This window comes from Propithecus coquereli, unplaced genomic scaffold, assembly GCF_000956105.1.
Source record: "Propithecus coquereli isolate 6110/MARCELLA unplaced genomic scaffold, Pcoq_1.0 Scaffold223, whole genome shotgun sequence".
NCBI classification, from domain to species: domain Eukaryota; kingdom Metazoa; phylum Chordata; class Mammalia; order Primates; family Indriidae; genus Propithecus; species Propithecus coquereli.
Window position 1 is genome coordinate 4918162 of NW_012147523.1, and position 14703 is coordinate 4932864.

At 37.6% G+C, this 14703-nt stretch overlaps 1 protein-coding gene across 1 annotated transcript in view; it reads right to left on the reverse strand.

The window, feature by feature from the left end:
• The window catches only part of LOC105810897 (ATP-binding cassette sub-family A member 3-like), a 66352-nt gene that overhangs the window by 1021 nt on the left and 50628 nt on the right, over nucleotides 1-14703 (reverse strand). Inside the window, exons 5-10 of the mRNA XM_012644944.1 lie at nucleotides 14533-14691; nucleotides 12395-12520; nucleotides 11950-12144; nucleotides 7409-7596; nucleotides 6555-6725; nucleotides 5976-6166 (exon numbers count right to left, since the gene is read on the reverse strand). Coding sequence (XP_012500398.1) covers nucleotides 5976-6166; nucleotides 6555-6725; nucleotides 7409-7596; nucleotides 11950-12144; nucleotides 12395-12520; nucleotides 14533-14691 — 1030 coding nt within the window. The remainder of the gene's footprint in view (nucleotides 1-5975; nucleotides 6167-6554; nucleotides 6726-7408; nucleotides 7597-11949; nucleotides 12145-12394; nucleotides 12521-14532; nucleotides 14692-14703) is intronic.

The following is a 14703-nucleotide window of genomic DNA, read 5'->3' on the forward strand; positions in this document are numbered from 1 at the left end:
GGACAGGTGAACAATCTTATAGATTTCATTTGAAATTTCCAAAACATTGCTATATCTACTTAATTATATACAGTGGAAGGGTGAATAGATGGGGTTAATACAAAAGGGGATGTGACCCAATAACCCACTCTCTCTGGTATACATAACATGGTTAATGCTTTCATCAGATTTAATCCTCATGAAATAATCTTATTATGTGGGGTTCATAGCAATTATTGAGGGCAGGCTTTTAGGCACAATAAAATGTCAGCTCACGTGCCCAATGTAAAAAGCCTGAGCCTTCTAAAATTCCACTGTTACTAAAAGACTTTATTTCTAAACATAGTGCTGAGAATATGAGCTGGGAGGGTTTTCCTCCTGGCTGTGTGTGTGCATGCATAGTGTGGTGGGGACAACAGGACAAGGCCTCCTTGCTATCCTCATGATTATGCAAACTCCATGTCATGTGAAAGAGGAAATCACATATAAGTCACTGAGTCTTACTCTCTTTTACAGGTGAGTAAGAATCTACTCGTGGAATGAAAGGAAAGAGGTTGGTATTCATTCCTAATTTAGAACAAATGGATGTATTTCCACTTTTTATTGCATATTTGTAGATTATTGCAAATTAAATTAACTGGAATTAAAAATGTTTGGAAAAAATATGTTTGTAATGATCTGTTATTTTTCTTATTAGTCTTAAAGCATTATTATCTTCATGATCACATAAATCCCTTTTATTATAAAGTATTTCAAATGTAGAGCTTAATGATTTATTTAAAGCAAATACATGAAACCACCCCACCCAGGTCAAGTAATAACAGCCCATACTTTCCCATGTGTCACTTCCCAACCTCTGTCCCCTATAAAAAGTAGCCAATGCCTTCGTTGTTACTGTAAGAATTTCCTTTTTTATTATTTTTTTGTCTACATATGTACTCCTAAAATTGTGATTTGGATTTTCCTATTTTTGAATTTTATATGACTAGAATCATCCAGTGTTTGTTCTTTTCTGTTTATTTTACTCAATATTGTGTCTGTATGCTTCATTCACGTTGCTGCACAGACTTATAATTGATTGTTTTCCTTTTTTTTGCAGTAATCTGGTGTGTGAATATTCTATAATTTATTTTCCAGTTGGCTACTAATAGACATATGAGTTGTTTCTAGTGTCTGACTATTATGAATATCACTGATTTAAATACTATTTAACTTATCTCCTGCTACAAGTAGATTCAACTATTTCAGGAATGTATCTAGAGGTAGAAGTTTTGGATCATTGTTTTCTAAAAAATCGGTTATGCCAACCTCAGCTTCCCCTTGGAGATACAGGACTGGAAAGAGTGTCACTCCCAACCTTACAATAATAAAAGACTGGACAAACTGCAAAGTAATGGCTTTTATTAAAACCATCAGTTCTCTGATTGGGCAAACACTGGACAAACAACTAACCCAGTATCTGGGAAGAGACAGGTACCTGCAGGAAGACACAGGACAAGAGCTTTGCTTATACAAGGCAGACACTTCTGGACACCACGTAAGCTGGTAAGATTTACTAACATTTTTTTTTATCATATTGCTAAAGCCCGAGTATTGAGCTAGCATAAAAGTGCAAAGAGCCTCTTTGGTTCAGTTTGCTTTAGTACTGTTTCTTATATACAGCAGAGTGTTAGAGTTTGCTTGTTAGCCAATCTGAAAAAATATTAGAGAGTTAAGCCACGTCAGAGAATTAAACCTTCTTATATTTATCGATAGTACCAATATGTTCTGTAGAAGTTCTCCTACACTGTTCTATAATCACATATAAATCAATATGCATGTATCTATATACATGCAAAAGTATAAACACATACACATATCCCCACTTTGTGGTTGGTTCTATTTATTGTTATATTTGTGATATAGGAAAGTTTTATACAATTCTAAAACATACATCAATTATGTGATATTTTATCACACCGACACCCTTCATGTAGCCTTAGTTCTAGAGGTACATATATTCAATGCTCATCATTTGTTCCTATGTAGAAACTCTGGCAATCATTTTTCAGTTGATCTGCATTTTTTTTTATTTATAATTCCTTAGGAAGGGCTAAATGGGAACAATATTCCCTGAGTTCTTATGTGTTCATGACTCTGTAACTTTTAACCTTGAAGGTCATTTTGGCTGGAAGTAAAAACCTTGTGTGCATTTTTCTTTTATTGAGTATCTTAAATATATTACATGCCCTCCTAGCACAAAACTTTCTTGTGGCAAAGTCTGCACTCAATCTTATTTTCTTTCCATTACAAATGATTTGTCTTTCTGTCTACATATCTAAATGTCCCTTCCCCACTTTATTATCAAAGTTGCAATAGTTATATTAGAATATTCCTTGGTGTTAATGATTAGGGGGTTCAATTTTTTTCAGGTGTGTTCGCTGCCATTTCAGTAACTAGGTTTGTCTTCTTTTAGTTCGGGAAATTTTCTTGAATGATAGTTTTTAGCATTTCTCCTATTCTATGGGTTTACTTTTCTTCACGAACTACTTTCACAGTTGTTTTGGATTGTCATTGCCTTGCTTCTCCCAAACTTTCTCTGAAATGTTTATCTGTCTTTCTGTTTGATGTTTTTTTATTGTCCTCCTTTCCAATCTCTTGATAGGTATGTATCTCTGAGATGTTTAAAAAAATTCTCTCCAGTGCCGTTGGCTGTCTTTGTATATCCCTCTGTTGTCTAGTCATCTAATTTCTTAGCCCTTCCACCTGTGATGGTTTTTCTTTCAGCATCCCGTTTGTAATTTGTTAAGCCTCGTAATGAAACGTAATAGTTTTCATCTGTTTTATGGCATTATCTATCTGCTGTGCTTTCATTGTCTGTTAGGTTTTTTTCTTACCCTCTTTTACTTATATTTTTCTATGGGGGTTCAATTATCATCTTTTCAGTTGTTCATGTTTAAGTGAGATGAATTTTCTTATAGTTTTGGAAAGAGTTTCCAATGTAGGAGGTGGGGTGGGACAAAATAATTTCCTTAGCTTTGCAGCCATAGAGTTCCTTCCCCCTGAGTCTTCTGGGATGTATTAAATAATATGGCTCTCAGCGTACACGCTCCTTTGGTACATTATGACATCTGCTTTCTGTGGTTCTGTCTCCACTCCAAACCTAAATTAGGGATACTTTCCTCTAGAGAGGATCTGTACTTGCTTCTGCTTGGAGTTAGAGGATGCTACTGACTACCCACTTTAGTCCACTCTGAAAGTTCTTCCTTTATGTGGAGGTCTCAGCATGAGTTGTCCAACCCTGCAGAGGGTCCAGAGCTTCATCTCTGATCCCAGAGCTGACAATGTCATTTATCCTAGGATTTGCATTTTCTTACTGCTCACTCTCATGTTTCAGCTGTTTCTTTTATTTTTTTCTTCTTTTCATTAATCTTTCCTTTTTTTTTTGGTTATTAAAGAATTTTCTCACTTTCATTTCTGAGCCAATTATTGCACTAAAAATATTTTTGCTTCCATTTTAGTTTTGCTTTACCAAGAGTGCTTTTCAGAGATACAATCTTCTATACTGCAGAAATGGAATCATCTTGTGATTTTTACAAAAAAGAATATATGGTCACTTAAATTTCCTTGAGATTTTGTAGAAGCGTCTACCCTAAATATTCTCTGATCCTTGTGAGAAGCTCATCAGAAGTATATATTCTAACTGCCTTTTGCTGGTAATATTATTTCTTCTTTTAAAAATTAATACTTATATATAGATTCTATGTCAGTTCCTTTTTTATTCTGTGATATTCGAATAGCTATTTGCTCAGGAATAATGGAATGAAGGACTGGGTAACAACCATCTTTATAGTTAAGAATGTGTCTCAACCCCACATTCCATTAAGGCACTTGTGTCCACATCTTTGAGGACAGATCAGTGTTTAGTGTCCCTCCTTCGGGTAGAGCAAGTTGCTAGGACAGCTCACCGTAAATGAGGTTTTCTCAGCGTCTCTTTGTGGCAATTTAGTCACCGCGTCAAAAAGAATTCTGATACAATAAGTACTCGAACATATTTGCCAAATGAATGCATAAGCAAATATTCAACTTCCTAGGGAAATATCCATCTGCATGTGTCATAGGCACATCATAATCACCGTGACCAGCACTGAGGTGATTATCTTTTCCACATATCCTGTTCTCCACATCTTCTTGACTATCTATTTCTTACCTATTTTCTGATCTCCATTCTTACCATGTAATCAGTTATGCTATTTTCCATTGCCTAGATGATAAAATTCCAACTCCTTAGCCTAAACACAGCAGGAACTTCTGTGATATTTTGTACAGCCTAACAAAGTGGAAATTATGTTGTAAAACCACAATTATTAAAAGCCTTGCCATACCCATGCTCTACATTTGGGAGAGAGAGGTAAGGGACAGAAAGAAACAGTTGCTTTCTCTTGTACTGTGCCACGTAGGCAGGGATGTGCTTAGTGAATTTAGTGTGGACAAACAGAACTACTCTTGAAAGGAGAGGAAGAAGGTTAGTGGTTCTTGCTTGCATTTCAAAATCATAACTTGGATGAGACAGCAAAAGACCAGAGCTACATTTTTAGTACAAGTAAAAGAAATCTTAAGACATTTCGTGGATTATTTTATGGACTGATTTTTTAACCCTTCCCCCCACCTCCAATTTATATGTTAAAGCTCTAACCTCCAGTGCCACTGTATTTGGAGATAGGACCTTTAAGGAGGTTAATTAAGTTTAAATGAGGTCATAAGGGTGGAGCCCTGATCCACTATGACTGATTTGCTTATAAGAAAAGGAAGAGACACCAGAGATGTACCCACACAGGGGAAAAGCCCCGTGAGAACATGGTGAGAAGGCTGCTGTCTGCAAGCTGTCTCCCAGCCAGGGCCACTGTCTGCATGGAGTTTGCACATTCTCCCTAGGCCTATGTGGGTTTTCTCTGGGTACTCTGGCTTCCCGCCACATCCCAGAGATGTGCACATTAGGTTAATCAGCAAGTCTATATTGTCCCAGGATGAGTGAGAGAGACAGAGAGAGAGAGAGAGAGAGAGAGAGAGAGAGAGAGAGAGAGAGAGAGAGAGAGAGTGTGTGTGTGTGTGTGTGTGTGTGTGTGTGTGGACACTATGCTGGAATGGTGTCCTGTCTAGGGTGGGTTCCTGCCTTGAGCCCTGAGCTGATGGCATAGGCTCTAGCCACCAAGACCCTGAAAATAAATGAATGAATAAATACAGATTATTGTGAAATAAAAATTTGTAAAGTCTGTGATAATTACACAGATGCAAGACAATGCAATATGAAAAAACTCAGCGAGGCCACTTTATTTGTGATTGTTTTTGAACCGTGGGGTGGTAGGAAGTGCTCCTGTTTGCTTTACAAACATTTATTGCTGGATTTGACCCACCACCACTAGCACTGCTGTCACCCAAAGTTGGGTAAATAATATCTTGTTTTTATTAATCTTTCTGAAATGTACATGTAGCTCACATTTATTTCAATGTTTAATACTAGAAGCCTTTTGGTCTTTAGAAGTTTGATGATGTTTCTATGGCCAAAAATATGCCACAGGAACTTAACTCTTGTTTATATCAAGTAGCTTAAGGTAAAACTGGTTTCGTTATACATTGTTTGGCTTAAAGTCACAGTTTCCAAGAACTTTTCAATGACGTTAAGTAAGGATTTACTGCATGCTCAAATTTATAATTCTAACTTTTATAACTTGACATAATAAGTTATATAGATAGCCCAAATCTACAACTGCCTGACTAGCTGATACAAGAGACTGGTGAGTACTGTTTTTTGTCAAAACTTCTTAGCATAACCAGATACAAGTTGATAGGAACAAACATCCCTAAAGGAACCCATTACGGAAGATCAAAAAATTATTAGTAACTCACAGGAAACAGTTATTGGAGATATACAACATATGGATGGTAAGAACAACAAATATGATTTTACACATCATATTTAACATCATATTTAACAAAGTTAGTCCAACCTAATTTACCTGGGAAAACCTTGGCAATAAGTGTTTTAAAACCTTCTATTATATTCTCAACTGCATCAGTTCTGAACTTGACTTTCAGAATATAAATGTTGCCGAACTTGTTCTTGAGATATTGAGGGCTACCCAGGCACACAAACTTTCCCTGTACCATAATGGCCAGCCTGGTACAGAGGACATCACATTCCTCCATACTAGAAAAACAAGATACCAGAATGATACAAGGCTAAAAATATCTTTATTTGAGAATATTCTGCAATTCCAACATCCAATATTTTGTGACTGTCTTTGAAAATGGGAAGATGCATTTGCCCATCATTAAGACCATGGGAAATAGAGATATTTTCAAACAGTAGTAGAGGACCAAATCCTCAAATAGGAAGTTCCTGAACTTCCTACCTTTTTCCTATTCTTGATAGTTTAACTCAATGAGGATTCTTGGCCATTCCAATCATTAGGATTAATAAAGAGCTCACATACTCAGGAAAATATACTGTCCAATATTGCTGGCCCCAAATAATTTCCTCCTGTGGCCACTACAACTCCTGCCAACCCTCAACCAAATTTCCCAATGAGCCACACCTGTGGGAGTTTATGACGATGGCTTTGCCACTTTTACGTGCCTGTGTCACTGTGTTCCAGAGCAGGCGCCGGCCTATTGGGTCCATGGCAGTTGATGGCTCATCCAAGAAGACAACTGAGGGCTTTCCCATTAGGACAACAGCAGTACACAGCCTACGTTTGTTTCCTCCACTTCATGGTCAAGGAAGGAGAGAGAATGTGGAATAAGTATATATGGATATATAATACAGTTAATTTAATATATAATACATCTATTTAATACACATCTGTTATTTACAGGGAACAATTTGCCAAGTTTCCAAAATGCTGAGTCACAGGAAACAGTAAAGACATTAAAAATGCTAATTATGTGTGACTCTACCACATAAGACCCAAATCCAGATGTATAAATCAATTCATTTTCATTTGAAATGTAGGAAGATGACTTTTGTTTACATAATTGATTTTAGCCACATTATCAGTGAAATTTATATTCTTATTCTTGGGGTTTCTTAGAATTCCCAGATATATATATAGTACATGGCAGTCAGGCCAATATAATGAACCTCACATTTGTCCTTATTTGGTACAAAGAACCACAGGGACACAGGGGAGAAAAGTTCTCTTTTGTAATTGAATGGCTACAATTCATATAGAATCAGGATATGTGAGTTTCCATCTCTGCAGAGAGAAGATGTGATATTACCTAGGTCTGCTTTATTACTAGCTTGTAAAACCTGGCAGGGCATTAGATTATTTCATAGCCATTGCTCCCATTTGTCAGGTTAAGCTGTAAGCATTCATTCCAAAGAGCAGAAAAACAGAGAGGCTTCACAATATTAGCTGCAAGGAGAACACCAGTACAATTATCTCACCCGTAAGTGGAGATAATCTTATCAGCATGGGCTTGCAGATTCAGCATTTTCAATAAGTTGTTCACATAAAAGTTAATCTCGGTCTCAGAAATCCCCCACAACCTCGCATACATGATCATTAGTTCCCGAGCAGTCATGAAATTCAGCAAGGCATCAAACTGTGGACAATAGCCCATTTTTGACCTTACCTAAAATAAGAAAATAGCAACAGACATAAGTCAACTATCCCAGCGAACATACAGTAGATATGGGTGACACAGAAGACCTAAAGTTCTCCAGCTCATGTTTCTAAGAAGGTTTGATCCCCCACAGAGTTCTTGCAAAGAATTTCTTATCCTCCAGTGGTTAGAGAATTGCTGCATCTGAAGGCAATTACCATGTATTAGAACTCCACGTGTGCATAAGGTATGTGTCCAAGATAGATTTGTAGAAGATGAGGTTATCTCCCTATTACAGAGCAATAGTCAATCTATGAAATAAATGAAAAATAATTTTTTTTAATTTTTATTTCAGCATGTTATGGGGGTACAGATGATTAGGTTACATATGATGCCCTTTCCCTCCCTCCCCCACAAGTCCGAGCTTCAAGTGTGTCCATTCCCCCGGAGGTACACATCTCACTCATTAGTTAAAGCAGTGCACCCGTTTACAGAAGTATATTTACCCAAAGAAGGGGACTGAATAGGAAGAAGTTAGTCTACTATTGACTTAAGCTTTATTCCTTTTAAGACTAAAGAAAGCTCTGATGATTCTAAAAAAGTAAAAGAGATCTAAATTGGTAGTGTGAGGTCCAGTGCCAATAATTGGATGAATATTTTGAAGCTTGAAACCTTATTTTCTCTAATATGCCTGCATGAGTTCAGTCCCAAAGGATACCAGGGTATCAAAATCAAAGATTATCATAAATGGAGAGGCTGGATAGCAATACCTATGTTAAGTTCAATCACATCCTACTTCTTGGTAGTGATGATAGATGGATGGGCTATAAGTGGGGTCCCCCATCTCTCTATTATGTACAATATGGCTTTATGAGCATCATCTAAGATGCAGGTAGTGGAGGTGGGATCCTAGCTTACATTTTATGAGGACATTCCCCTGATATCAAAGCCAGACAAGAACACTACAGGAAAAGAAAATTATAGGCCAATATCCTGATGAACATCGATGTAAAAATCCTCAACAAAATACTAGCAAACTGAATTCAAAAGCACATTAAAAGGATCATTTGCCATGATCAAGTGGTATTTATCCCTGGGATCCAAGGATGGTCCAACCTATGCAAATAATGAATGTTATACACCACATGAACAGAATAAAGCACAAAAAACATACGATCATCTCAACAGATGCAGAAAAAGCATTTGACAAAATTCATTGTTCAAGATAAAAAGCTATCAACAAATTAGGTATAGAAGGAATGCACATCAACACAATAAAGGTCATATATGAAAACCCTACAGCTAACTTATACTCAATGGTAATAAGTTGAAAGCTTTTCATCTAAGATCAGGAACAGGATGACCATTCTTACCATTTCTATGAAACAGAATACTGGAAGTCATTGCCAAAGCAATTAAGTAAGAGGAAGAAATGAAAGTCATCCAAATCAGAAAGAAAGAAGCTAAATTGTCTCTCTTTGCAGAAAATGTGACATCACATATAGAAAACCCTAAAGACTCCACTCAAAACTATTAGAACTAATGAATGAATTCAGTGTTGTTGTGGGATGCAAAATCAACAGATAAAAATCAGTAACATTTCTATACACTTAACAATGAATCTGAAAAAGAAATTTTTAAAAATCCCATTTATAATAGATGTAAAAAAATTAAAATACTTAAGAATAAATTTGACCAAGGAGGTGAAAGCTCTGTACAATGAAAAGTATAAAACGTTGATAGAAGAAATTGAGACAATGCGGATAAATGGAAAGACGTCTCTTGAGTTCATGGACTGAAAGAATTAATACTGTTAAAATGTCCATACTACCCAAAGCAATTTACAAATTTGATGCAACCCCTATCAAAATCCCAATGACATTTTTCACAGAAATAGGAAAAAATTCTATAATTTGTATGGAACCACAAAAAACCCTAAATAGCCACAGCAATCTTGAGTAAAAAGAACTAAGCAGGAAGCATCAAATTACCTTATTTCAAAATCTACTACATAGCTATACCAATAAAAACAGCATAGTACTGCAATGAAGATAGATACATAGAACAATGCAACAGAATAGAGAACCAAGAAATAAATCTGTGTACTTACGGTCAATTGATTTTTGATGAAGATGCCACAAACAATCAGAAAAGGAAAGTCTCTTCAATAAACAGCTCTAGAAAAACTGGCTGTCTACATGCATAGGAATGAAATGATACCCTCATCTCACACCATATACAAAAATTAACTAAAAATAAATTAAAGACTTAAATGTAAAACCTGAAACTGTAGAACTACTAAAAGAAAACCTGGGGGAAATCTCCAAGACAGTCTTGGCAATGATTTTTTGGATATGACCCCCAAAGCACAGGAAACAAAAGCAAAAATAGACAAGTGGGTCTACATCCAATTCGTACATTCTTTCCTTTGCTACACAATAGAATGAAGATATAACCTCTAGAATGGGAGAAAACATTGGCAAATCATACATCTGATAAGGCATTAATGTCCAAAATATGTAAGGAACACAAACTGTTCAGTAGTAAGAAGACAAATAACCTGATTTAAAAAATAGTCAAATGATCTGAGTAAACATTTCTCACAAGTAGACACACAAATGACCAACAGGTATACGAAAAATATTTAACATCACTAATCATTAGGGAAATGCAAATTAAAACCACAATGAGGTATCACCTCACATCTGTTAGAATAGCTATGAAAAAGACAAAACATAATAAGTGTTGGTAATGATAGAGAGTAAGGGGAACCCTCCTTGTACAATGTTGGCGGGAATGTAAATTAGTACAGCCATCATGAAAAACAGTGTGGAGTTTCCTTAAAAAATTAGAAATAGAAACTACCATATGACTGAGCAATCCCACTATTGGGTATATACCCAAAGGAAATAAAATCAGTTTCTCAAAGAGATGTCTGCACTCCCAATTTTATTGAAGCACTAATCACAATAGCAAAGATATGGAATCAACCTGTGTCCATCAACTTATAAATGGATAATGAAAATAAGAAAATGTGATATGTATACACATATACATACACACACACATTATGTAAATGAATACACACAATGGAATACTATTCAACCTTACAAAAGAAGGAAACGCTTTCACTTGCAACAATATGGAAGGACCTAGAGGACAGTATGTTAAATGAAATAAGAGCCAGTCACAGAAAGATAAATACTGCATGATCTTACCTATATTTGGACTCTAAAAAAGTCAAACTCATAGGAGCAGAGAGTAGAATGGTAGTTACCAGAGGCTGTTGGTCAAAGGATACAAAATTTTAGTTAGGAAGGAGGAATAATTTCAAGAGATCTATCATACAATATGGTGACTCTAGTTAATAACAAGTGTATTGCATACTTGAAAATTGCTTAGAGAATATTTTAAGTGCTCTCCCCACAAAAAAATGACAATTATATGAGGTAACACATTTGTTCATCAGCTTGATTTACCTAAAGGCTTCTCATTTTTCCCTCTTCCCCTTAGGTGGGACGGGATGGCGAGAGTTGGCTGGTGTTGGGCATTTTCTTTCCCCTAGGTCATTTAGGCTCTGGTAAACCCTCATCAGGTTAGATTCTGGCTAAATAATTTCTCCTAAAGGCATACTTGTTAAGAAGAACAGAATAGTTCATATATTTCAAAATGGTTCCTTTACCTGTCCTCCTGCGGGTAATATGAGGAGATTTTTCTGTGATAATCTCTGTGAGAACCCGTAGAGCTCCAGGAGGTAAAACTCACAGAAGGATGGGGGCTACAAGATGACTGAGTCCCCGTGGATTTTTAACACTTGTTCGCACTGAGCCTCTAGCAATACATCGGTAACAGTTTAGGTTTTCCTACCCAGATACTGCTTTCCTCCAAAGTTTCTGCTCATCATTTTTCAGTCTCTCCAGTTTTGGAGGCAGTGGTTTGCCCTGTGACCTCACTTATCTTATGGATCTAAAAAGGGTTGTTTTTCAGTTTGTTCAGGTTTTTACTTGTTGTTAGGATGGAGCGGTGACTTCCAAGCTTCTTAAATACTGGCCTAGAAACCACAAGGCTAATTTATTTTTTGTAGCCCCAGCATCTTATCTGGCATATTTTAGAAGCATTGTTGAGAAAACTTGCCTTTCACTCCAATAGTTTCAAAGAACACAAAAGATATTCTTGACTTAGATTCTTAGAGTAGAGCTGCTTTTCTTGCCTTACCATCTTTCCTTAACAATTTATTTCTCTGTCTAGATTCCACTGGCTGAATTGACAGTATCAGTATCAACACCTACCATGATTCCTATCTACGATCTCCACTACTTGCCTCTTCCCCTGCACCCCCAAGTCATCATGCTTCTCACATCTCAGGTAGTAATAGTGTCATACCTTTAGCGTATTTTTAGTGATGCTACAGCCTTCAATGAACACATCCCCTGAGGTAGCCATCTCCCCTCCAGTCAAAATTTGAAAGGTTGTAGTTTTTCCAGCTCCATTTAATCCAAGCAATCCAAAGCACTCCTCCTTTTGGATTGCAAGGGAGATATTTCTTACAGCCACAATGGCTGGAACTGTAAAATATATCTTAAAAAATAAAGAAAACACAATATACATATACAATATATGTACATATAGTAAAGAATACTAATAGGTCAAACACAATCAATTCTCAAACTCCTATGGACCACACTACCTCAAAGAGTTTCACAAGAACTCTTCCAATCTACTGGGAGAATACTCATAGATCCCGAAGAACCACAGTAAACCCTTGGCATCAATGGCATGCTCTTAGGAGGGATGAAGCCAGCATATGTTAGCCATCGAATAATGTTACCTTCGTGAGTTCATTAATAAGCACTGGGGAATTCAGCAACTCCCGAGGCTGCTCCAGGACTCTCTCTCTTTCATTTTGTACATCTTCATCTTCAGATACTCCAGATAATTTCAGGGATAATTTATCCTATATTTTCAAGATAAAAATCATAGAGGCAGATGACCTTCAGACATCGGGTGGCTTCTGGAAGGGCAAACTGGAGAATAATTTTAAAGACGTCCAAACAGAAGGTTTGAATCACCTCCAAGAGACTTAGTGCATATGACCTCAGCTCTCCTATACAAACTTATTCTGTATTTCCAAAGTTTAGAAACTGGGCTCCTAGCCATAAGCAAACTGCATATTTTTATTAAAATGGATACCACAAAAACTGCAACCATGACAAATACCATTAATAATGATAAAATGTTATTTGTTAATAATAAAGTATATTCTAGACAATACCAGTAGAGTTGAGAGTAGACAAAAGATTAACTCATTCTTTTCTGAAAGAGAGAAAACCACAAACAACTTCATGTAGAAAATATCTGAGCTGAATTTAAAAAAAAAATAAATAGAAGTTCATCCGGAGAGACACAGGAGCGAGATGGCAAACCAGAGATACCATCTGCCAGAGCATCTCAGTAAGAAGAAGTTTTAGAAGAAAGAGAAAAAACAGACAGACAAACATAGATCAGATGAGGGTCGGAAGGAAGGGTGCCGGAACCTGCAGGAAACTCCATGAGAAGAGGTTGCAGAGAAGCACTGGAAGGAGAAAGACATTGGTGAAGATTATCCCTGAGAGGCTTGGAGACCAGCAAAAAGGGTAGGTGGAGCAGTTAGTTTATCCCTCCCTCACATCTGGGACTGATGGTGGGTTCCTGAGCTCCTGGAGAGACCTTCTGCACATACGAGCCCAGAGTCTGCTGCCAGTGAGCTGAGAGCTTCTTGTGGACAGGGCACCAGGCTCCCAGCCTCACCAGGGCACCCACCGTCCCACAGACCAGAGCCAGATGGCAGGCACCATATTGCTTCTTTACCCATCATGTACCTTTGTCCTCCCCAGGGGGCTTCAACTCCTCAGGTTCCATCTTGCTTATCCCCACACAAACATTTCCCAACTCCAGCCCAGACTGCAGGAGCCACAGGAGTCCCGTGGGTCCCAGGTGATCTGCGTGACTCCGGAGCCCAGTCGTTCTGGGCAGACTGCCTCCTGGAGAGAAGGTTGGAGGAGACAACCAGAGTGAGGACTTTCGTCCACCCAGACTCTTTTTCTCCCCTTCCCCTCCCCCACCTACAGCTGCCTACAGAGAGACAATTGAGCTGCCACACAGAGGCTTCCACAGGGAGCGGGCTCAGACCTTTCCTTTTGGGGTCCTGCAGCAGACTGAGGGTGAAGAAGAAAATACACAAGGGTTGGAAACCTATTTGAGGGAATAATTGAGGAAAATGTCCCTGGCCTTGCTAGAAATCTAGATATCCAGGTACAAGAAGCTCAAAGGACTCCTGGAAGATTCATCACAAAAAGAAAACACCATGACACATAGTCATCAGACTGGCCAAAATAAACATGAAAGAGGCCCTCCTATGAATCGGAAGGCAAAAGTATCAGATAACTTACAAAGGAAAAGCCATCAAACTAACTGCAGACTTGTCAACCAAGACCTTACAAGCCAAAGGGATTGGGGCCCCATTCTCAGCCTTCTCAAAGAGAATAATGCCCAGCCTAGAATTTTGTATCCTGCAAAGCTGAGCTTCTTATATGAGGGAGAAATAAAGACTTTCTCAGAGAAGCAGGTACTGAGGGAGTATGTCAAGACAAGACCTGTCCTGCAGGAAGTACTCAGAAGTGCATTATACACAGATCAGCACAAAAGACATTCACCAGTGTAAAATCACCCAACAGCTAAAGATCAAAGCCCAGATACCACAATGGCTCAAGAGGTAAAACAAAGCAATAAAATATATAATGTCCTGACTGATAGAGGTCACAACGTTTAGAAACCACAAAGCTCAGATTACGATAAAGATCTCAGATTCATAGATCCTAGTCAACATGGATTAATTTATTTTACTATATTCAGTAATGGAGTTAGGCATGTGCAGACACATGCTTTTGGTTTTAGAGTTGTCTTTAAGGTCCATGCTTAGCTACTCACCTTATTAAATTTCCTGTAGATTCCAAAGAAAATACAGCGAAACACAAAGATTCTCACTCTCCATAAGTTGGTCTCCAGAAGAAGAATCAACAGGATGAAAACAAATCCTTCAGCAGCCATTGCAATTACATGCCGTCCAATCACATATTCTTGCAGACTATATATTTCACA